The sequence below is a fragment of the Drosophila takahashii genome, chromosome 3L (genome assembly GCF_030179915.1).
Source record: "Drosophila takahashii strain IR98-3 E-12201 chromosome 3L, DtakHiC1v2, whole genome shotgun sequence".
In the NCBI taxonomy this organism is placed as follows: domain Eukaryota; kingdom Metazoa; phylum Arthropoda; class Insecta; order Diptera; family Drosophilidae; genus Drosophila; species Drosophila takahashii.
The window spans coordinates 6,611,387-6,635,590 of record NC_091680.1 but is presented as its reverse complement, the minus strand read 5'-3'; the positions used below and the strand labels follow the sequence as shown (position 1 = coordinate 6,635,590).

Sequence of the window (24,204 nt, the reverse complement as noted above, 5' to 3'; positions counted from 1 at the left end):
TGCTGTTGGCTGCATTTGAAATGAGCCGCATGTGGCGATGGCCGATTAAGCCCGGCTTAGAAGCTGCACATTCCTCATTTCGCACTCGACAATGATCCATTTATTTGCCCTGCCAACTGCCAGCCATGCAAATTTATATTAATTATAATTTTCGCAGCCATGTCTTCTCATCAATTATCTGAGTTTGCCCGCCGGCTCACTTCGCTTTTTCTCATATCTCCTGTACTCTTCTGTTCTGTTCTGCTCTGTGCATTTAAATTTTTCGCCAGCAAAGTCCTTGATAAACATTTTTCAATTAATTTTTATTTGCTGCCGCCGACATTTCTTTGTCCACACACGCGCATACATTTATGTACGTTGCTGCCGTGCACATCAGTAGCAGCAACAGCAGCAACATCATCGCCTTTATGTGTTTCACGTATTTCTTTAACGGATTTCCACATGTCTCACTTTTTGAGAAAAACTTGTCGAGATGGCACACGCATTGTCAAGCCCACTCACACACAGGCATGCGGAGATAAGGCGAGACAGACAGAAGCACAAGCAGAAACAGAAAGAAAATTTTACACGCTCGGGAATAAAAGAGAATGGGCAGCAGCGGCGCGTGAAAAACTCGTCCGGAAGCGGAGGAAAACTCGAGATGTGATAGCCAAAATTCGGGGGTTTGATAAACGAAGCAGATACTCAAATTGAAATTTTAAAAATATTTTAGGTTGAGATATTTAAAGTTTAACAATAAATTATTAAACAAACTAAAGGTTAAGCTACAGGTAAATTTAATAAATTAGATTTTAGTGAGGATATTATTTTTACAATTGAATACAAGTTTTATGAAAATTTTCCAAATTCTGGATCAAATCACAAATCATCTTAGAAAGCCAGCTCAGAAACTTATTTCATCGACCTAGTATAGTATCGAATCGGCAGAGAACAAAACACTCAAAAATGTTCGCCCGAGTCCTGAAACCAAGCCTAGTTTTACGCAGGAGCGTGACCACCACTTCATCCTTGCGTTACAAGGATCCCATTTACCACATTTTTCTGGACAAGGTGCGTGAGTACCGACTGAAGAGCCCAACCGGCAAGCCCATTGATCCTGGTCCGGAATACGACGCGGAACTAAAGGAGTCTCTTGAGCGTCTGGCTCTTCAATACGGTGGCGGTGAGGGCGTTGATATGCTGGAGTTCCCTAAATTCAAGTTGCCCGATATAGATGTTGATCCCATTTCGGTTTTGGAGTTGTGAGTTTTCTTTTTATTTAATAAAAAATTTAAAATTGAAATGCATAATACTCCCAAAGACCAGAAAACCAACCTAAGCCGGAGAAAAAAGGTTCTAAAGATGATAAAGATGAGAAAGTAAAGGGTAAAGATGATAAGAAAGCAAAGAGTGGTGATAAAGATGTGAAGGCCAAAGATGACAAGAAATCGACTGAAACAAAGGGCAAGGACGAAAAGGACAAGAAAAAGTAGTGTCAAACTAAACAAAAATTTAACTAAAATTATTCTTAATTTTTTTTCGATTTTGGATAAATTTCAATAAAGTTCGTCTGTACTAAAGATTGGTTTTTTAATATTTAATATTAAGACAATCTAACTTAAACTTAACCTAAGCAAAACAAATATTCGTTTGGATTAAGAGGCATTTTTTGTTATACAGAAAACCTCGATTTCGCGGCTCTTTAACCTTAAACGCCTCCCTTACTTGTGCTACCCATTTGTAACTGTTCCAGGATATAATCAAAAAAGGACCCACCGAAATATTTATTAAGCACATACATGCATAAGCAGCACTCACCGACACATGCACATGCTTTTGCCATGTTAAGTAATTCCTTAAACAACACAACAGGTCGCCGCCATTGGCATGGCCTTGTCCTCCTCCCCTTCGGAGGTCCTCCTCCCCTTTGCCCTTCCCACGGAGGAGGTTCGCTGTAACTGACGCTGAGTGGCAGACACACAGATACTCACATAAGCAAATTGAATTTAATGCTTTCTGCTGTTGCTCTTGATATAAAGTGGAAGAGGAAGAAGGAGGGGTAGCGAGTGTAAGAGAGAGACAAACAAATCAAGAGACGTCGCGGCGGAAATAAAAGCCAAACGCACAAATAAATACGCACAAGTACATAAATTTAAATTATTTTCGTGGCCCGGCCTCGCTTTCATTTAAGCTTTTTTATTTTATTATGCTTGCTCCGCTCCGCTCAAGTCCGCTTCGAGGATTCAAGGATCCAAGGATCCAGAACCAGACGTCCTGGCACACTTTCTGAATGCCATAAGAGAGGTAGTACCTCTGTGTATATATGTATCTGTATCTGATTCTGTATCTGTATCTGGTACCGCTTCTGCGTTAATCTGTATCTGTGTATCCTGTGTAACTGTGGCAGCGCATCTTCAGCTGTCTCTTAGCGAACTATGCGGCCGCATCGAGCCAACAACTACACACAAACACGGCCAAGACGTCCTTGGTCCCTGTGTAAGGCATGTTAACTGGGATTTGACAGCTCGTAAATAATATTTCGCCTGTTTGCTGGCTCGGCACAACGAGAGCAACGTCTTGCACAAGGCCGAAACAATTACAGTGGGCTGGGATGGGAGGAATATCTTTTCAAGATTCTTATCTTCGGTATTTAGCTAAACAAAATATAAATTTCAATCCAATATGTCAATAGATACTTGGGGAAAATTAAAAAAAAAAATTTTTACTGAATTTTGTACTGAAAACTTTTAAAATTCATGGCGAATATTTATTTGAGAGTACTATATAAATATTTTATTAATTTTAAAAATATGTAGAATCGATTTTCTTTTACAAATGAATTCAATGATTTTAATTTGTTTAAAAAATGGCTTAATTATCTAAATTAATATTTAAAAAAAAAAACAACTAATTTCTTTTTAAAAATTGTAATATTTATAATTTGAGTGTGCTCATGCCTCCCTAACTTCCACCATCTAATATTAATTATAATTCCTAGTTCTTAAACCACTGTGACCTATCCGATGGCAGTCATGTGAAAACGAGAAACGCATTTCATTTTTAAGCTTTCTCCTCCTTGGCTCTGCTTGTTAAACAATCTTTTTACATGACATATGTGGGTGGTTGGTTCATCCGTGGAGGAGTCAGATTCGGATGAGATGCGGTGGCTGTCCTGGCATGTCCCGATTTTTCGGTCCCACTGCCTTTTCCACTCTCATTATGCGCACTCCCCAAGCCGGCTTATTAAATTTTCATAAGGCACAGGGGCTCGTAAAAATTGTACTCGGCCGCTTTTAAGCGCAAGTGGATTAAAATTAAAGCATCGAAGAAGAGGGCGGCGACTTCAAAGGCAAACCCATAATTAAAGCCATGAAAACTGTCCACAATTCGATTGCCAAAAACTGAATTAAACTGGGAACTCGACCATCCAGCCAAGAAATCAGAGAAGTTGTGAAACCCGAAAAGCAGGAAGACTGAAAACCACAAGAGAGTGGAGTTCAGAAGGAGGAGGACCTTCTCAACCTCTTGATTCGCTCAACTGGAAGAAGATGATGGCGATGACGAGGCGGCGAGAGATAGCTAAGGTCGCTTTTCCGCTTTTCCGACCTATAAACTTACATACAGACACATGTCTGTGGCTTAGATATAGGTTTAAATATATATATATACCCGATATATATCTTTGTATATAAAACCACGCCCGCTGGCTGTGCTGAAAGTGAAGCATCTTGTGCAATGTAAACGAAACGTAGCCGATAAAAATAATACGAGAGGCAATTTCGATTTATTGACAGGTGCTCGACTTTATTGAAACGTTTAACTTGAAAACGTAGTATGCTCACTCCATTCTGAAAATATACATATATATATTGCACACATGCAAAATTGTGCAAAACGATAAAAATTATGTGAATTTCGTTTTGATTTATCGCTGTGAGCAGAGCTTGGGTGCCGGGCTGGATTTTATGGGCCCAGATTTATGACTCCTTCGGAAAAGGAGCAAACACAGGATGTGCATCCGAATTTTGGGACAAATTTAATTACAGTTTTACCTTGTGTCTTGTGTGGATCAGCCACGCACTATTTGTCATTTTGTTTGGGCGAAGAGACGAAGAGACCCCATAAATTCCGATGTGCATTTAATTTTGTCGAGCCGCACGTACGCATCAATGCCTGGGCATTATTTAATAATGAAAATTGAATAGTCCTAATTCAAGCTGATGACAAAGTGGGTCCAGGTGTATATATACATGTGTGTATATAAGGACACGTGCCACTCAAACGCACACAGGACACACAGGACGCCCCTCCAATTGTGGTTTTCCTTTTGTCGCTTCCGTTTCCGCATAATTTTTGCAAGCGGAAAACTTGAGAGCGCTAACAAAACATTTGTTAAAACGGAAGACGGCAAACGCAGACAAAGGCGATGGTTTACCGGCAAGATAGAGAGCACTAAAACCCCCTTTAAGCTTACGTAATTTGGTCTGCAGAAGTCTCAGGTCCAAAATACAGGACCAAATGCGGGCACGTACGTACCAAAAATGCCCCAAGTTCTCCACTTCATTTTCCCAGAAGGCAAAGGGGTCCAGGTCCACAGGTCCACAAAGGTTGCATGTGATTTGTGTCGGCGGCGGCGAAGTCGCGCGCCCTCCAGGATATGTCCTATGTCCCAGACTATATATTATGCCGCCGGGCGACAGTTACAACAATAAAACATTTCGGATGCCTCCTTGTCTTGTCGCTCGTCTTTTGGACCCCTCTCTCCCACCCCCTCCGCTTGTTATCCTTCCTCCTGCCGCATCCACATCCACATCCTTATTCACGCACCTGGCCAAAAGGGCTGAGCCTGAACGTAATGAACGATGCCTGGCATTTTCTTGTTATTTTTTCATGCCGCAAGCGGCGGGCGGTCGACGGGCGATGGGCGACATTATCCTTGTAGTTAATGTGGGCGTCCGGCTTTCACAGGCTGTGCACGCACTGCCTCCCACCTGCAGGCACAGTGGGGCAAAAGTTATTTATAGAAGGGTTCCGGGTAAACTTAGCTAGGAAATGCCAGTTAATAAGTAGTTGGTCTAGATTTAAACTGCAAAGGTCGGTTTAGAGATTAATTTAATTAGGCTAATAATAAACCTATTAGCACTTAAATTTTTACTAAATTCTTGAAAGGTTAGGTTTTAGATATTCTATAGGTTCCTTGAAATGTGTATGCTCATTAATGAAGTTATTTAAATTATTTAAAAGTTTTCAAATTTCAGTGGCAAATTGTATGCATTGAAAAGCATAATACTTAAAAATAAATTATAAATATAAACAAATAAAAAAAAAAAACAATTATTAATACATATATTAATAACTAATTCAAAATAAAGGGTAAATCACCACTATTATTAAAAACTTATAGAAAAGGACATTAAACGTGAAGAAAAATTAAAATACTCGAAATCATGGCTATAAAAATGCTTATAATATATTACGATTTTCTTTAAATATTTTGGTTTATTTTCCCCTAAATGTGGTTCCACGGTACCATTTCGCCTGCAGTCTGACATGCAGCATGCCTCGTGGCAGAGATAATGGCGCCGCAGTGTCCTTTATCCTTCATCAGTCCGGGGATTGCCGCGCCCACTGACTTGGCTCGGCGGTTGACTCGCAAATAACCAAGCGGCATGGACTGCAGGTGAGGCCTCTTGCCTGCTGCCTTCTGCCGGCGGAAGTGACAATGAGAACGCATTTAAAATTCATTAATTGAACGCATTTCCTGCTGAACGAAGTCGATCTTCCAGCCTGCTGGCGCCTTATTACTCCATCCATTTGTATGCTGTAATTGAGGGCATTCGGACATTCGGAAATTCCATTCTCTCGCAAGCCTTTCAAGGCAATTTTTAAGGCTTCTTCGAGCCGAAAACTTTACTTCACACTGCATAAATTAATTGAGTCTTCAAACAACGGACTGTGTCTGCGGTTTGGCTTCTCTCCGGGGCGATAGAGTGTGTGCAGTTTTCGTGTTAAGGGCGGAAAAGTGGGAGTCCTGTCTCTGTGGGCAACCGCACCATCAAAAACTTTTGCCAACCGGCTCCTCGAGTCTGCTGGCTGCAGCGTCTAATGCATTTTTCATGCCCAGTTTGAATGGCAGCCCAGCCTCAGCGGCTGCTCTGATGCAATCGAATTAAAATTTATGACAAAACCATTAACAAAGTTGCCCCTTTTGGGAGCTCCGCCCCGATGACGTTCAACGGAGGGGCACATGCAAAAACTTTCCTCACTTTTTTATGTAGTGTCTTCAGATTTAAGAGACTCATTCGGTCGAGACGGCGGCTAAACTTCCCAAATTAATCGATGGCTGCAACGATTTAAGCGTCGACAGCAATTAGCTGAAGAGAAAGACAAAATATGGTCGAGTAATAAGTTTCAGTATATTCACGAGTATTTCGAGTATGAACCATAGTCAGAGAGAATCCCTGCTCGGGCGCCACTTGATCTGCGACACTAGATCCCTGCTCAGGCGCCACTGTAAAAATCTGTTTATTCATATGTTAAATCTAAATATAAAGAGTTTTGAAAATTAGAAGAATATAAAATATAGAGTTAAAGGCAAATTTTCTCTTAGATATTGCAATGTCCGTATTTACCTTACTTTTCGCCTTATAGTAATAGAATTTTTGCCGAAATACTGCTAAAAATTATCGGAATATGAAGTGTCATACCTTGCTGAACTCGTATATTAATTCCCTATCGATTGCCATTCAATCCTGGAAACTTTTATTTTTGTCCATTTTTCGCAAAAAGTCATGTACCTTATCAAAAATGTGAAAATTTGTCCAAATTTTAATTTTTTTTAATTAGTCGTAAAATAATAAAAATCGAAATATTGGGTTATTAGCTGTCCAAAGCAGCGCGACTTTTAGATTTGCGATCATTTTTGTCCAAGTTACAGCAAAAAAAAACACAAAAAAAATTATTTTTTTTGAAAAATATTTTATTTTTCCATTTTTTTTAACTTGTTGTGAAAATTATAAAAGTATTTATTCATTTTTATATTAACCTTCTACTTACTTTTTAAAATGGCTCGGTATTTAACTATCCATCTTATGATTACATTGCATCATCATTTAACGAATTCAGATAAAATTTTCTTTTAGCCATTCTAGCAATTTGTATGCCAAGGTATTTGACTTGTTACACTTATTTGCAGACAATGAAATAAGCAACAGCAATGGAGGAGCCTCCGCGTGGCCATAAATGTTTAATGGCTTTCGAACCGGGCCCCGTTTTATGCCATGTTCTATTTGCGCATACCACAAATGTCTGGCCAAGTGGCCGACAATGGGCCCTGAGGACCGGGCTCCGAGTTCTACTCCCAAGTTCCCTATTCCCATTGCCAGTTCCAAGTCCAAAGCAAACGGCTCGAGTGTGCCGGCATCTCAGACATCTCACGATCTCTCAAGACGGCGACTTTGCGTGGGCCTCCTGTTATCCTTGCCATCCTGCGAGTCCTGCGAGTCTGGACGGGGCGATAAAACGCTTCAATGTTCCCTTATTGGTCAGTGGGCCGGCAACCGGCTGGCTGGCGTTTTAAATTATGAATCGATTCGAATCGGAACTGAAAGAAAACCTGTCGAAGCAGCGACTTCCATGCTGCCAGTTTTCTTTTTTGCGTACATTTTATTCAGTTTATTTTTTCTCTCCTGCCGGATTCGGTTTTAATGGCTTTTTAAATGCCAACTGATAAATGGCCAGGCTGCATGACAAATGAGATTTCCTGTAAAGTGTTCCTGTTATTATTGAGGGGGAGCTTTTTTACCATACATTTTTGTGCCCAGCGGATTATTAACTTATATGGAGAGCCAGAAGCTCATTAATAATTCGCTTATAAAGTGAGATGGCAAAGGGCACGTCTCAATGTGCCAAAGATTAAACAAAGGTTAAAATATTGCGCATACGCCGCTTGGTCCCCGGAGGTCCTTAAAATTAAATGCAAAATAACAACAAGTTACACGAAGTCATCTTTCGCAGGCACTTAGCCTTTGCTTCCAAAGTTTTCTTGCGGGTTTTTGTTATTTTTTTTTCTTTCTTTTTTTTTGGGTGGCACAAAGGACAAGATACAAGGACAGTTGGCAGGACACACAAGCACTGAAGTCTGAAGTTTTCGCGTAATTTCACGTATTTTGTGCAAATACGCTCAAATATGCCACACACAACAAGCGGGCAAACAAACAAAACTGTTTTCCTGCCAAGTTTCCAGTATTTTCCCCCGACTTTATCCGCATTTTCCGACTGGGGACTGTTGTCAGCTTTTTACGTAAAATTAAATTTTATTTATTCATACATTATTGTATTAATGCCTCTGTCGGGCGATTGGGAAATGCAATATCTTTTGAGTGAACTATGAAATAAAATACCCAATGCAAATAAACCGAGTTTAATATTATGTGACAATGAATACGTGAAATTGATCTCATTGTTTGGTTTGTGCAGGTTTTTCGAAAGAAATTCAATATTCCTACTTATTATTATCGAGAGAAACTCTGCTATTTATGGCAATACACTTAGAATCAACTAATTGCAATCACTCAATCACTTTTCTTTCCTCAGCTTGTGTTTGTCTTTTTGCTTTGGCAAATACGAACGAATGCGAAAAGTGCAACATCACTTCTATTTGTTTTTGAGCCACTGCTTGGGGGGCAAACAATGAGGCTGCACTTTCAATAAGTCGAATGTAGAAGGTAGAGAACGACCAGGAAAATCTTAAATGGATTAAAAACCAATGGAAATTAAATTGAATTCAACCAAGCAGAAGTAGTTTTTTCCTTGAGATTTTACTATTCAACGGACGACTCCTTAAAGGCAATCAACAACATTGTCTTGGTCATTCGCTTTAAGCTCCAATTGTTTTTAAACGATGCCCATATGCTGTCAGAGGAAAGCTGAAAGTTGAAGCTGAAAAGTGATTTGCCGTAACGTTTTGTGGCTCTCGATTTAGTCGTAAAAATGTTGGCAGCCCCAAAAAAAATAGAAAAAACAAGAAGAAAACACAGTGAAAGGCAACAAAAGGACTGTGGCATAAATCGAGGCGCTGTCGCAGGACTAAACTGATTTTTATGCCGGGGAAAAGCGAGGCAAGACATCGCCCAGAGAATACAAAACAATAGTGCGTAAAGATGGGCAAATTGTCTATTTAGAAAAGAAGAAAGAAAAAAAGGGATACAAGGTCAGGTTCTTGTTATTGTTGGGATTGTACTAGGGGGTCAACGGAATGATGTCCTGTTTAGTGCTGGCTCAACGAAGCTCAACATTTTATAGACTATAGACAAACTCTGAATAATTTATGCGCCATAAAAATGAAATCGAATTGCGAGTCTCGGGCCCTTTTCAAAAGAGTCATCAAACGGCAATTTATGGCGATTCGGATTCGGATCCTGTTGCTTTATAGGCAGGATCCTCCAGGCTCCTCCAGAACATATGTGTCAGGTAGCGAAGCCAAAACACTTGACGTTCGCTTTATGCAAATTAGTTTCGAAATTCGAGTAACAGGGACACCCGGCAGCGGCAGCCAGAAAGTTGTTACATAAATTACCCAACTGCTGAAAAATAAATTAAATTAAATGAAGTTGAAAACTGCGACAAAGCGACGCTCCCCCGTATCGTCCGTGACCGACAAAATATTTGTTTATGGCGCGTGGAAATTTATGTAAAAGAGCTTAAAATGATACGCGACAAGCGCAAAAATGCAATGAAAATATTTTCCTGCTCATCGCGCAGCAATGAGGCAATAAGGCAATTTTGAAATCAAATTAAGGTGCAAACCGAGAGTTTTGCAATATTTCAGCAGTTATTATTGGGAAAGTTTAAGGGGAAATTAGTTTTTGGGGCAGAATCAGAATCGTGCTGGTATCCGCGATCGAAATCGAAACCGCCAAAGGAATCCTCTTGGAATTTAATTGAAAGATAGTTCCGCGATAGCAAGCCATATGAAATTGCAAGAAATCTCGCACGGTCCCCAGACGTGATCTCGTTTCCCGATGCGATGCTGCTGTCATTGTCTTGGCTCCCGACTCCCGGCTCCCGACATTCGCGGAGTTTGGCTAGGTGACGTGACTTGGCCGCTACGTGCTCCACATTAGCGTTGCCGCAACGTAAACATAATCATCCCCTTTGGCCCACTGCCCCTATCACCCAGAAACACCCCCTCACATACATCGTTGTCGCATGAAAAGTGGAAAATCGGGTTAACAGTGCCAAAAACGCAGACAATGGCAACGTTGACTGCGGTTCGCGATAAATCAGCAACAATACATTCCCAAACTCCGACGCTCCATCGCCATTCAGGTCGTCGCTTGTGCGCTGTGTGGGTGGCAAAAATAGATTTAAAATTTATAAATTATGAGCATTTGTTGCAGCAAATTGAAATGTTACGCTTGCAGCGTGTGTGGAAACCTTTAGCACGACGGATGCGATGGCTGCAAATGGCGCACTTTAAAATGCGTCACATTCAATTTGGTCAACAAATAAATATTTGAAAGTAACCGCGTATATTTCAAGCGATTAGGTATTTGAAAGGCTTAAAGAATTATTTAGAAACTATTTTTAAATATAATGAGATAGAATAGAAGGCAAGGAATAGCAAATTAAAATACCATATATATTTAAACAGATAAGTGGAAAAAAAATAATAGCTCACTAAGTAATTTAACTCGTTTAAAATTGGTAAAATTTTCTTTTGGTTTTTGAGTTCACAAATTTTAAAAGGCATTCCATTAAGTTTTTATAATATGGGTTCAAACATAATGTTGACTACAAGCAAACAAATAATTTTCTTTAAATTAAAACCAACTCAATCGCTGCTCTCAATAGCCAACATAAAAGAATATTTATCCGTAATTATTATCTTGTTTAAGCCATGTTTAAGCCACACTCTATTCAAAAATTTGCAGCTAATTGAGTAATCAAAATTGTGGCAAATATTTGCGCTGCTTTACCATCTTAAAAAGTATTGACAATTTCATTTTCATTTTTCGGATTGAAAATTTGTTTGCTCTCCCCGCTACAAACTATAAATCATTGGCTTAGTTTATTTCAAGTTTTTGGACCACCCACAACCCACCGAAAAATACTCGCACCATATTCAGAGATATTCAGCCGCCACACTCATCCATTTGGGATGATTTTATGGCAACCATTTTCATTTTCATATTCATGCTCGTATATCAAAAACCATTTCAAAATGGCTGTGCGTCGCTTTTGCGGTGGCAAAAGCATAATAAAATGCAGATAACGGCAATCAAATTTACTGGGCATGACGAGGGGGGAGGGGGATTTGGTCTGGACAAGGAAAATGGAGTTCTCTACGATGGAAGGAAAATATCGAATAAAAATATTTCAATAATTCCCAGGCAAACAACGAGGCAATTAATTAACCAAATATTTATATCTCTCTAACATCTCATATTTCTTTCGCTATCCCCCTGCCACTATTTCGATTTGGTTGATGGAATTTGCTGGAGCTTCAGGTTTTGGATTCCTTCACGAATTTTCCTCACCCACGTAATTAATTTTGCCAACATTTAAAGGGACGAAATGTGCCCCTTTTTTTGGGGCGAGCTTCTCCTCATATTTATGCTAATCAAACACAATCCTGACCTCGGGCAGAAATCAGCAAGACAAACAAATCCGGGACGCAGTTAAGAAGAACTTCGACCACCGCAGAGTTTTCGGGTTGCTTTAAATTTTCGAGGGCAAGGGCAAGGCTGCGCCACGCCCCCCGGGGGCTACTGAGCCTGCCTGCTTGTTTATAAAAATAATTAAGAAATATTTTCATGTTTTATAACTTTTGTGCAGCTTGAAACTTTTTAAATAGACAAACTTTTGTTGCCGCCGCTGCTTGTTTACTTACAAAATGTTCGTTCGCTCCGGCTTCCCCGCTCCGCCGATGAGAGGCCCTATATCTGATGGATACATTTGAAAATCTCGAAACAGCTAACAACATACTTCATTATAATATTTTCACTTTTAACTTGCCAGCTAGTGTCCGTCCCGGGTCCTGATAAGACTCTTTAGCACTGGAAAAAATAGTAGTCTAGTTTTGAAAAAATGTACATTTAAATTTGCATTACAATTCCAACAATTAGTTTTAAAAACTTTTGCCTTGGTATTTAAATGTTGAATAATATATATAAAGTATTGTAAAATGTAACATCATGTTATTTTAATGTTGTTACTAGATTTTTAAAATTCTATCTTGTGGTATATTTTTTTATAAACATTAAAATTAAGAAAAAAATTTAAATTTTACAAAAAAAGAATAAATAATTATTTTTAAATTTGATATTTTACTTAAATATATAAATATGTTTTATTTTTAAATTTTTATTTGAAATTTGAATAAATATATTTGTTCAAGGGATTCCCCAGAGAAATGCTATCAACTTTTTTTATTTACACTTTTTACCGGCAAGAGCAAGCGAAACTTTTCCAAATGAAGCATAATTTCATTCCTTTTTCCTAAACCACTTTTCTCAGAGTGCCGATTTCTGCCGGCTCTTTTGGGTTATTGTTCTTGGTATTGTTGTCCCTGCTTTTTGGCCCTCGGGCGAAACATTGCCGCCTCTTCTTGGGAATGGAAATGGGTGTTCCCTTGACAAAATGTCTAATTTCCGTGCAGGAAAGCAAGAAATTACTTTATGGTTTGTTAATAGCGGGCGGCCTCTTCAAAAAGCAGCAGCGATCCTTGGGCTTTGTGCGATGTCCGTTGTTGTCTTGCGAAGACTTGGCTTAAATGCTGTGACATATTTTGCCTGGCATCGCATCCTGGCCAGTTTCCCGGCGGCGAGCCATTTGCCTAGGCCGAGTCCCGTTTAATGGGAATTTAAACGGTAACAATTACAGCTCCTCAAAAGAAAAAGCCGAAGATGGGGCAAATACCCACCTGTCAAGTCAATGAAACTTTCGCTGCGCTATTGAAATTTCTGGCGTGTGCGGCCATAACGACACCTGGTTTTGTGTCCTACGCCCTGTTTTGTGGTCCAAAACTTTGTTAGAAGCTAACGACTAACGACTTGGGCAGCGGAAATGGCCGGGACACCCACGGCATCCCCGGAATTTCATCATCTTGTTGAACTTATTCCTTTTTTTTTGTGTTGCCTCTTCGATGACTCCACGTGGGCCTTTGTTGTGGTTTTTTTCTTCGAGGTTCTAGTTCGGTTTCGGTTGTATTCATATTTACGCATGTAAAAGCTATGATAACAGTGGCTAGACTCAGGAATAACAAAGTTTGCCTGCCCATGGATGGCGTTTCCATGGAAAACAGTTAGCCAAAAATTAGAAAAGGTGGATATATTCTTACTTTTTGTAGGGGCATCAGCATGTAGGGGATAACATAGAATATATTAAAATATTTCATTTTGAGAAATAAATATTTTCGAGAAATAATTTAAATATATAATTTTGGGAAATAACTTTAAAAAAATATATAAGCTTATGAATTTGATTTTTTGCATTTTAATTTGAAACCAATTACATATTAACTAAAAACAAATATTATATATTTTAATTTTATATTATCCATTTAGCAAATTAAACCTAAACTAAATGGAAAAGAGTAAGGAGCTGTGAACTGTAAATTAGACATTAAAATTAAATTAAGCTGGTATTCACCTTTTAGAATAAAGATTTTGAATTAAATAGTTAAAAATGTAGACCTCTTTGGTTCTACTGAAAGCATGAATCGGGGCCTTTTAAATAAGAAAATGTTCTGTGACTCGATTAAATAGCTGTCGGGACCACAAAAATCCAAATTATCTGTGGAGTGTCGTTCCCCTCGCAGGACTCGCAGGACCCCCGATCCTGTTGGCACCCACTTTGTGGGGTGTTCTCAGCGTTTGTCTGCGGCCTGCATTTTTGCGCCCTTTGCGACGATACAAGTTTTTGCATTGCCAACATTTTTTTGTGTGTTTGTCGCCGCTCTTCCCATTTCCCGGCGCCCTCCGCCCCTCGGCCGTTGAGGAATTTTCCGCTTTTTGTTTTCGCCAGTGAAAAGCTCCTGTGGCCTAAGTCCGCTTGTATTTGCCAATTTTGTGTGCTGCCCACAACAAGGACATCAGGAGCAGTAGAAACAGAAACAAACAGGAGGAACAGAACTGCAAGGACCTCGGGGCTAAAAGGGCAGGACGAAGGGAAACTAATTTCTTCCCGGGATTTCGGCTTCTTTTGTATCGTGTTTGTACGTTTGTGTGTGCGTGGCTCGCGGCAGAGTTAAGTTTTTCCCATTGTTGTGAGGGTTTTACTCCAGTTTTTCCTTGTTTGCCGTTGCTGTTGGCTAGCTTGTTAGCCACCCAGTTGCCCAAAATGCCATTTCCTGCCCCCCCTGCCGCCACCGCTGTCCATCTATCCGCAGGGCAAAATATTTAAATTATTATTTTCGGCTCTGCCGAAGAAAGGCAAATTTGATTAGGAAAATAAATGCTACCCGGGGGACTTAACATGCCATTCCAATTTGAGCCAATTTACCCCTGCTTGTCCTCGACAGACACACACTTTCACCTGTGAGCTGTGAGAAAATCGGAAATCGTTATGGTCAAAAATAAAAACAAAGAATAAAATACGATTTCGGTGATGTCGAGCTGCAGATGATGCATTTTCTTGTTAATTAGTTGCAGTCTGTTTATGCTGCGTAATTTATGGCTTCTGTTTTGGGCTACACAGCAAGCACTGCAATAAAAGAAATATAGAATTAGAAAATATCAGAAAACTTTAAGAAATTTCCAGTAATGGCAAAATATTTTTATACCCTTGCAGAGGGTATTATAATTTTGGTCAGAAGTTTGTAACGCAGTGAAGGAGACGTTTCCGACCCCATAAAGTATATATATTCTTGATCAGGATCAATAGGGGAGTCGATATAGCCATGTCCGTCTGTCCGTCTGTCCGTCTGTCCGTCTGTCCGTCTGTTTCAATACCGTTTGCGAGCTCAGTTTAAAAGCTAGCGCCTTGAAACTTTCACAGTCGTCCTAAAACATGTGTACGCAGATCAAGTTTGAAAGCCGACCCGATCGGACGTCTATATCCTATAGCTCCCATAGGAACAATCGGATATAGCTTTCACAAAAATGAAGATATTTCGCTCAGTGTAAGAGCTATTGGCATGAATCTTTCCAAATCGTATTTTTTTGTGCGTACCTTGATCAGGGTAAAAGCGCGTGCCGATCGGACGTCTATATCTTATAGCTCCCATAGGAACAATAGGGTGAAATCGGTCAAAATTTGACGTTTTTCAGGATATTTCGCGCAAAATATTAGCTATTCCCATGAATCTTTCCAAATCGTATTTTTTTGTGCGTACCTTCATTAGGGTAAACGCGCGTGCCGATCGGGCGTCTATATCCTATAGCTCCCATAGGAACAATAGGGTGAAAAATTTTAAAATTTTATTTTTTCAATTATAAAATATTTTGTTGTTTATTAATTCATGTTGCTAGTCTAGTCAAGTTTTAATTCGTAAAATCTGCAAGGGTATTAAAACTTCGGCTTGCCGAAGTTAGCTTCCGTCCTCGTTATACCCTTGTAGAGGGTATTATAATTTCAGTCAGATGTTTGCAACGCAGTGAAGGAGACGTTTCCGACCACATAAAGTATATATATTCTTGATCAGCACCAATAGCCGAGTCTATCTAGCCATGTCCGTCTGTCCGTCTGTCCGTCTGTCCGTTTATATGCGAACTAGTCTCTCAGTTTTAAAGCTATCGCGATGAAACTTTCCCGAAAGCCTTCTTTCTATTGCAGGTAGTACATATGTCGGAGCCAGCCGGATCGGACCACTATATCTTAAGGCTCCCAAACAAATATAAGAAAATTCATTGTAACTTTGTAGGAAGTAGGCGTTTTGATTCTTGACTACTTAAAAACAAAATTGAAATAAATCGAAACGCTGAATCTGGAATCCCTGGAACTGCACCGAGTGAGTATTCTTTTATCTACAAGGGTATATAAGCTTCGGCTGGCCGAAGGTAGCTTCCTTTCTTGTTTTTTTTTAAATTTACTTTTATATGATTAAATGATTTCCATACAAACTGTTTTTAATTAAGGTTTATTTAATTTAATATAACAAAATATTAATTTATTAGCTTTTCTATTCACTTATTAGTAATCATAATATACTGTTTAAGTACAATATTAACATTAAGTAGTTTTTTTTATTTTTGTAGAATAATGGAGAAATGAAATAATATAAGTTACTTTTAAAATTGTAATCATCTCTAAATGAATAAATAAAATAAAATGAATTAAAATAAATAACAAGAAAGGAAGCTAGCTTCGGCCAGCCGAAGCTTATATACCCTTGCAGATCATTCCTATTAATTAACAAATCGCAAACATGTTCAATTTTCTAATATTTCTCATTTATTTACGATCGTTCCTATGGCAGCTATATGATATAGTCGTCCGATTTTGATCCAATTAAAATTGAAATTCGGAAATATTTAAAAAGAGTCATATCCTAGAGTAGAAGATAATACAATAAAAACCAAAGAAGCTTGAATTTATTTCCTATTACTTTTCCATTAATTTTCCGATCGTTCCTATGGCAGCTATATGATATAGTAGTCCGATTTTTTAAATAATTAATTCGAAATTCAGAAATATTTAAAAAATAACATCCCCAAAAGTAGAAGGTAATATTTCAAAAAACACCGAAGCTAGAATTTTTTAAAGTTTTTTTTCTCCGATCCTTCCTATGGGAGCTATAAGATATAGTTGTCCGATCCGGTCGGCTCCGACATATATACTACCTGCAATAGAAAGAAGACTTTTGGGAAAGTTTTATCCCGATAGCTCAAAAACTGAGAGACTAGTTTGCGTAGAAACAGACAGACGGACAGACGGACAGACGGACAGACGGACGGACAGACGGACATAGCTAGATCGACTCGTCTTGTGATGCTGATCAAGAATATATATACTTTATGGGGTCGGAAACGTCTCCTTCACTGCGTTGCAAACTTCTGACTGAAATCATAATACCCTCTGCAAGGGTATAACAAAACTCAACTTAATATAATGCATTTCCAGTTTAAATATATATATATTTTTTTAGGTGTACTTAATTACCCACATTTTCCTTATGTGTAAGGTTCAGAGAGGCGTGAGGTCAACGTCTGACTGTCTTGTGTCTGGATATCCGATATAATTCACATTCAATTTCCATTTCCAATCCGCGGTTGCGGCACCCGAGGCACAGATGTGTGTGTGTCGCATCCCAGAATTCCAGATGCCGTCAGATGCAGTCGCTTCCTCGTTCTCCTCTTCCTCCAGACCCACGTAATAATCAAACCCTTGCGAGGGGAGATACTATATGGTATATGGCATGGCATGTTGTTCCTGCTGCCCCTGTAAACAAAACATTCATCAAAATTTTATACACTCAACATGTGCCACGCCTGACTGCAGTTTTGCTTTCCCCCTCTGAATTTTCGCCTCGGGCTGACAATATTGTTTGTGTTTTCGGCTGCCCGCTTCGATTTTGAATGTTCTTTGAAAAATCACAACTAATTAACTTTGCCCATAGCTCCAAATTACGTGGGACTGGAGTTGGGGGGTTTTTCGGGGAGGTGCTATTTGCCCTTTGGCATCGGGAAGCGTTTTTTGTGTGGCCTGCTGCTCCTGGCGGCCAGATGTGTGGGCTGTGTTGATCTGTGTTGATGAGTAGCTGGCTCCGAAAAAGCAGTTTATAAATAGAAAACGTGTTCGGGCTGAGGTAGTTCGCCCCACACATCCGGTCGCTTGATAAGAAATCGCCGCTAAATGAGGCCCATCAGCGACAGAGGTGAGCTACGCCGAGACTTACGGATTTGTAGGGTCGTTTCCCTCTGTGGTCCCCATAAAATGTTGAACTTTATCGCGAAGTTCATCAGGCTGTAAAAGGGAGGCAGTTTAATTATATCCGTATGGAACTGGTGCACGATTTTTAAAATATACGGAATTGTAACCTTGATAGTATTAAATATATGATGATTTGGGATCAAAATTTATAAGAAATAAATTTATAAAGCAGTATTTCAAAACAAATGTTAATATATATTTATAAGGAATTTTAAATTTTTTATTTGGAGTCTTGATTATTCTTTGTTATTACCTAAAAAAGAAATAGAAATTCTCAGCAACAGACTTTATAAAACTATAAAGAATTTACCTGTCAGTAAAAGCCACCACAAACTGCAGTGCTTTTGTCTTTTCATTTTTTTAACCTCCACAATGCGCAGTTTGATATCTTCTTTTGGACCATTTTCATTCCATTTTCTCAGCTTATTTCGAGAAGCAAACTTTGGTTAATTGCAACAATCGTGGCCGTGGGTTCGGGGGCTGTGAAAAAGTTCATAAAAATGAGTAATTTTGAGCAGCTCTCGTTTGCATTCGGCATTCGGCATTGCGAGTCTGTGATTGAGGCTTCTGGCAGAGCTGATTGTTTCCTGGCGACTGCCTCCATTGTGCGGCAACTTCTGGGGGCAACTGTCGATGAGCGGGTAAATTGTTGGCAACTTCGGTTGCCCCGGAAAACGCGGGAAAACCCCAACCAAGCCAACCAGCAGGTGGCGAAGACAATGGCGAATGGAGGTATTTATTAAAACAAACTTGGGTCGAACACCATCCTCCTTCCACATTTCTCCTTTGGCCTTGGGCAAAAGTTTAGCGCAGTTTCGCAGCTGGGGGAGTTGGCATAAAGGCTGCCAGGATTCAGGATGCAAGCTGGCAGGCGCATAAATGTCACTTAGGCGCTTCTTGACGCCTCCAAGCCACCATCCTCATCACCATTGTTCGGTAGCTGCTGGATCTCCAGTCAACTATTCGGGGGAATTGCGAAAGTGACAATTTCGACAGGCGCCGGATGAAGCGAGTCCTGCGGGAGGCGATGCGAGTCCTGAATGAATTCTCGAAGAACTCGAAGGCGTCTGGCCAAAGTGTAAGTGCAAATTCAGTTTGGTTTAATTTCGACAGGCTGCGGTCGCGGTGCTGCATTCTCCCCTTTCCACTTTCCACTCTCCATTGACCAAAAGCTGTCACCAAGAGTCCTGCCCCTTGAGTCCCCCGGGAGTCCATCTCCCCCTCCTCCTCTGCCTGCAGCAGGTCCTCCGATCTTTATTAAGTTTTTCGCTTACTTCTCTCGCCAAAGTTTTTCCGAGGACCTAGCAAAGGCAAAGGCAAGTTTCTCACTGTTTTTCTACATTTCGGCTTTTGTTTTCTGGTGCAGATTTCATCTAGCCATCCTTCGGGCGAAAACTTTCCCTCTGTGAAGTGTCCTCTGCAAATTTGTTGTCTATCGCCTGGCTAACAGCTAGGAATAAAAAATAAAAAACTAAAATAAATCGCCAGAAGTTTGCATTGGCAGCAAATTAATATTTTGCAAATATTTGGCAAACTTTGGCTAAGTTTAAAAAATTATTATTTGCGGATTTCATTGATTTGGTGTTATTCTTCTCTCGGCTCTCTGTTTTATGCCAAGGAAATTGAAAAAAACTTTCGTCTTTTATTGACAGTGAATTAAAGTTTATGCAAAATTGTGCACTGAGGTCACTGACAAATACGAGAGAGCTGTGGTCATTTGCGAAAGCCTAAAAATATACCATATATGTGGAATATTCCAGAAATAAGTATTCAAAAGTCTTTGGGGGAAAAGCGGAAAACTCTAGTGCAGTTGGAATGCTCGATTGCATTTGAGTTATTGCTCGGAAGCAGCTGACAGGACCTCCTCGTCCTTTTAGCAAACACCTCCCGAATATTTGCTCCATGTCCTTGTGCATTGCCACACACATCCCATTGGTACATATTCAATATTTTGGTATTTATCTTGTCGGACAATAAAATAAAGCAAAATTCGCATGTCGTGCGGAGGGGGGGAGTTGGGAGGTAAAAAAGGATAGCCAAGTGGGTCACTAAGGTCCTCCAGTTGCTGCTCCAGTTCCTGGGTAAATGCCACAGGAATTTACATGTTCGAATTCTCTTTAAGCATTTTGTAAGCCGCTCTGCTCTGCTGTTGTCTTGGCCATTGGAAAACAACGTAAGCCGCTTGGATCCCTATTTTTGCTGCTCTTCCTTTGAAACGGGATACTTTTGCACTCGAATAAGCATTTTAAAAGTCAATTTAATGGACGCATAGAAATAAATTATATATTTGAAATAAATTGAGTAAATTAATGTACATCACTGATAAAAAACGTAGCAAATCCTAAGATTTCATATTGAAATTTAAATATTTTTTATTTACTGTGAAATTTTATTTAAACTAATATGAGTAATACTGAATGTAATATTTTCTACCTTGATTCAAATATTTTCCAATTAAATCATGCAATTAAATATTTTTTAAAGTTACAATTAAATTTTTTTTTAATCTAAACATTTAATACGAATCTTTTAATTCAATGCACAGTTATTTATTTAAGCTATGCCATTTTTTTCTGTGTACCTTGACAGATTTGATTTTTTACCAGTGTAACTGCTAATTCTCTGCTGTCGTTTGTACACAAAAAATTCACATTTATATATTTTTCTACAATATTAACGAGTAAATAAGATGCCCGAGGACCTGTGCCAGCAAGTCATTGACCGCAATGTGCCGCAGTTGATACAATTGCTGTTGGAATCCCCCATCGATGGCAAGAAGAAAGAGGGCGATGTTGAGGTGGACCCTGCCACCCTTGAGCGTTGCCTCCGCTTTGCCAAGAATCACCTGGAGTCTCCCGATCAAGAGGAATCCTCGCCGGACGCCGTGTGGGCCACCATGAACCACTTTGCGGAACGCTATCACAGCGAAAATCTGTCCGAATTCGCCGAGACCTTCAAGCAGCTGGGCAATGTGGTGCTGACTCACCCGATCTGTGTGAACCACCCGCTGCAGAATCTGCATTGGCGCCTCATCGACTTTATGCTATCGGTGGCCTATAGGGCCGTTCAGACGGCCCGTCGCCATTTTAGGGAAATGGATCAGAAGCGTAAGAACATCCTGGAGGCTCTCACGCTGGCCACCGAAAGTTCAGATGTTGCCAGCGAAGAAATAAAAACAAGTGATTCAGAAATTGGTAAGTTATCTAAGGATGAGTATCAGTTGTCTTTGGATGAAAAGATTTTGGAGGAAAAGTCCCAGAGTTCGAGGACGCTTGTTAACTCGGTTAACTCGATTAATCCTCCACTTTCGGAACCGGAACCAATTTCATCATTGGAAACCTATTCTACTTTTGGAAAACCTCTCCCCTACAATAAACTTGTTCGAGAAAACTTTGCCTTAAAAGATGCCCAAATGGAGCTTGAACTGAAACTCTCTCAGTTTGAATCAACGGCCGAGAGACCCACGAGGGTTAATCGCTACAAAGAATCGAATAATTTGCTTTCCCGTATTCAAACTCCCTGGTGGCAAGTGGAGGTCCATGTCTATCATAAGCCGCAAATTCTGGCCAGTAATTTTAGCCAGAGTTATGGAGATTATTTAATCTATCAACTCAGGGAAAATCGCCATTCGGTGGGAAAAATGAGCGAAGAGCATCAGTTGTTGAATGAACTCATTATTCTTTTCTTTGCAAACGTAAATAGTAGATATTTTGAAGTGCTGGATGACAAAATGGAGCTAAGACCAGATGAACCACGCTCTTGTGCCCTCAAACATTTACTAGAAAATGCCCACTTCGGTGAGATTATTAGCTCTATTAAGCAGATGCGTTATCTAAGGGAGTTCATAGAGACCCATGGCATAAAGATAGTATGTGATGATCGCTTGGAGACCCTCTCCTTTTTCAGTGTAGCCCTAAGACGACTTCTTCGACCTGTGATGGAATTCCTGGTTTATTTCAAGAGGCGCTTGGCAACGGGTATTGAAACCCCCACCCTAAAACACTTTGCAGATACTTCAAGGGGTCTCTTAAAAAGTATTAGGTGGCTGTATGAACTCTGCAAGGAAACTAGTGAAGAACAGCCTTCATTGAAAGGTTTAAAAGTTTTGAACACCCTATTCACACGGTGCTCCAGAAATATTCACCCCAAAATCCTGCGATCCCTAAGCGCCTCCTTACTCCTGCACTCCCTGGAGGCCTACTGTCGTTTTTTGGATAGCTGGTGGTCTACGGGGGAATTCAACGATTGGCACGAGGAGTTTCCCTACCAAAGAATCGAAATCGAAAGACGAACCGAGTATGAATTAAGAACCGTATGGGTAGGGATACCAAATAAGGATATATTTCATATCATTCAAAGGCATATTTCCGCGTCCAGTGAAGCTGTGGCCATTCTCTACGATACCCGAAAGATGGGTGACTTCAACTTTTGTCACAAAATCAAACCGGAAATATCCCTGTATAATTTATTAATGGCAGCGGTTTTAAGGGAACTGGCTCATTATCAAACTGAGAAAGTAGAGGAGGTATTCTATGCCCCGGATATCCTGGAGCAGTTAAAGTCCACCGATGACGATGTAGTTCGTCGGTTGTTCTACTCACTTTACATGGAAACTCGACCGGATCCGAGGAAGCCCGCAGCTTATTCGATTCAGGAGTTACTGAGAAACTTTCAGGCCTGTGCTCACTACACTCCTATAAAGGATATCATCTCGCAGGAGCTGAAAAGATTACTAAACCGCCGAAGCCTCTTGGCCAACTCTTATGTCTCTGAGATGGTAACTGATTTTAGGATGGGAAAAATGGTAAAACACCTGCGAAATGTTTTTCTTCTCTCAAACTATGATCTGCTCCGTAATGAGTTTGAGTTGTTCTTTGAGTATCTTGAAAGAAATCAAATGTTAGAAGCCTCTGATAAATTAAGGGATATCGTCCGCTCCCAGGATCCCAAGCTGGGTTATTTATTTCACGTCTCTATGACCAAACGACATCCCGAATTAATGCGTCTCATGGTCTACGACCCTTTACTCAATCGTGTGATTAGCCAGGAGCAAATCGAACAGATGAACAACTGCTTTCGTCTCATATTGAACATGCATTTTTCACTATATCAACTGAATAAGTTACCTCCCTTCGATAACTCAAAGCAACAGCGATTGGTTAAAATTTTCCAATCTCTGAAAGATTCTCTAGTTTCCGTGCTCAGGGAACAGCTATCACATCTTAATTATATGAAACAAGTTCTACAGGAACTTTATTCTTTCAAACTTGGATTAAATGAGTTTACCTCTTTGACTGAGCTTAGAAAAAATCAAACAAGGTTCATAATTAAATTAAGAGAATTCTTGAGTGACGAATCTAAAGGATGCAAATGCTGCTTGGAGGAGCTCCTTAGTCTGTGCAAAGTGCTCTGGTATCGATGGCAAAGGGTCCACGTCCTTATAAACGATTATTATAGGCAGAAACCGAAAAACGTTTTCGACATAAAGTATGAGTGGATGAGGTACAATTACGTGCACTGCACTTTAAAAAAAATCCAGGCTTTAAAATCCGTCCATTTTATTCACTAAATATTTTAAGTTTTAAAAATGACATGTTGTATATTTTTACAGAAAATTATTATCAATTAAAGTTAATAAAATAATGTCATGGGATGGACAAAATATTATTATTAATTTTAAGGTTTATCTTTTATATATTTTTTCAAAAAATAATTCAGAAAATGATTATTTAATTTTAATTTAAAATATTTTAGTTATTATATCCAAAAATATATATATCTTTTAAATATTAGTTATTTAAGCCCAGGACATATCTTGAATATATTTTCAATTGTGACAGCATTTATCTCTGATTTGTTGCTTAATCGTTCGTTTGTTGTCCACCTTTTTTATCGCCCGCCCAGCCCGTTGTCCGCAAATAAGTTTTATCAATTTCCAATGGAAAATCGAGTGTGCGTCGTCGTCTGTGACAGAAACCGCAAATTAAATCGTTTGGGTGCCGGGCAAAATTTATTTCTAGCGCGTGGCAAAAGCCACAAGCTCCACACGCATCGCACATAGGATCCTCTTTTTTGAACCAAACTAAAAAAAAGAAACCAGAAATAAAGCGTGGAAAATTAGAGCAGGCCATGCCAAATCCAAAGCCAAATCACAGCCAGCAACCGAAATTATTCTGCGGATTTTGCGGCCTCGGCGGTGGGACAGTGTCGATGGGTCCGGAGGGGTAGGGGCGGTGGTCCAAACACACGTTCACACTCCGGGCCATAAATTGCACCGACGCCTTGTTGGCCAATAAATACTAGAGTCTTGATATGCAGCGGTCGTCGGCGCCAAGTGCCATAAACTTTGGT

At 39.8% G+C, this 24,204-nt stretch overlaps 2 protein-coding genes across 2 annotated transcripts; both read left to right on the top strand.

Annotated features, from left to right (window-relative positions):
- Positions 1 to 903: 903 nt before the first annotated feature.
- ATPsynCF6L (ATP synthase, coupling factor 6-like) lies at positions 904 to 1,559 on the top strand. Its single transcript, XM_017139424.3, has 2 exons — positions 904 to 1,241; positions 1,301 to 1,559. Exons 1-2 carry the CDS (start codon positions 946 to 948, stop codon positions 1,470 to 1,472), a joined length of 468 nt encoding a protein of 155 aa, XP_016994913.2. The 5' UTR covers positions 904 to 945; the 3' UTR covers positions 1,473 to 1,559.
- An 18,892-nt stretch (positions 1,560 to 20,451) lies between these two features.
- On the top strand, positions 20,452 to 23,517 carry t-Grip128 (testis-specific gamma-tubulin ring protein 128). The gene has a single exon (XM_017139377.3). The coding sequence runs from the start codon at positions 20,543 to 20,545 to the stop codon at positions 23,420 to 23,422; it is 2,880 nt and encodes a 959-aa protein (XP_016994866.2). The 5' UTR covers positions 20,452 to 20,542; the 3' UTR covers positions 23,423 to 23,517.
- Positions 23,518 to 24,204: the final 687 nt, after the last annotated feature.

Coding starts and splice junctions, on each gene's coding strand:
- ATPsynCF6L (XM_017139424.3), top strand. CDS start 946: ATGTTCGCCCGAGTCCTGAAACCAAGCCTAGTTTTACGCAGGAGCGTG. Junction 1,242..1,300: donor CCCATTTCGGTTTTGGAGTT/GTGAGTTTTCTT, acceptor ATACTCCCAAAG/ACCAGAAAACCAACCTAAGC.
- t-Grip128 (XM_017139377.3), top strand. CDS start 20,543: ATGCCCGAGGACCTGTGCCAGCAAGTCATTGACCGCAATGTGCCGCAG.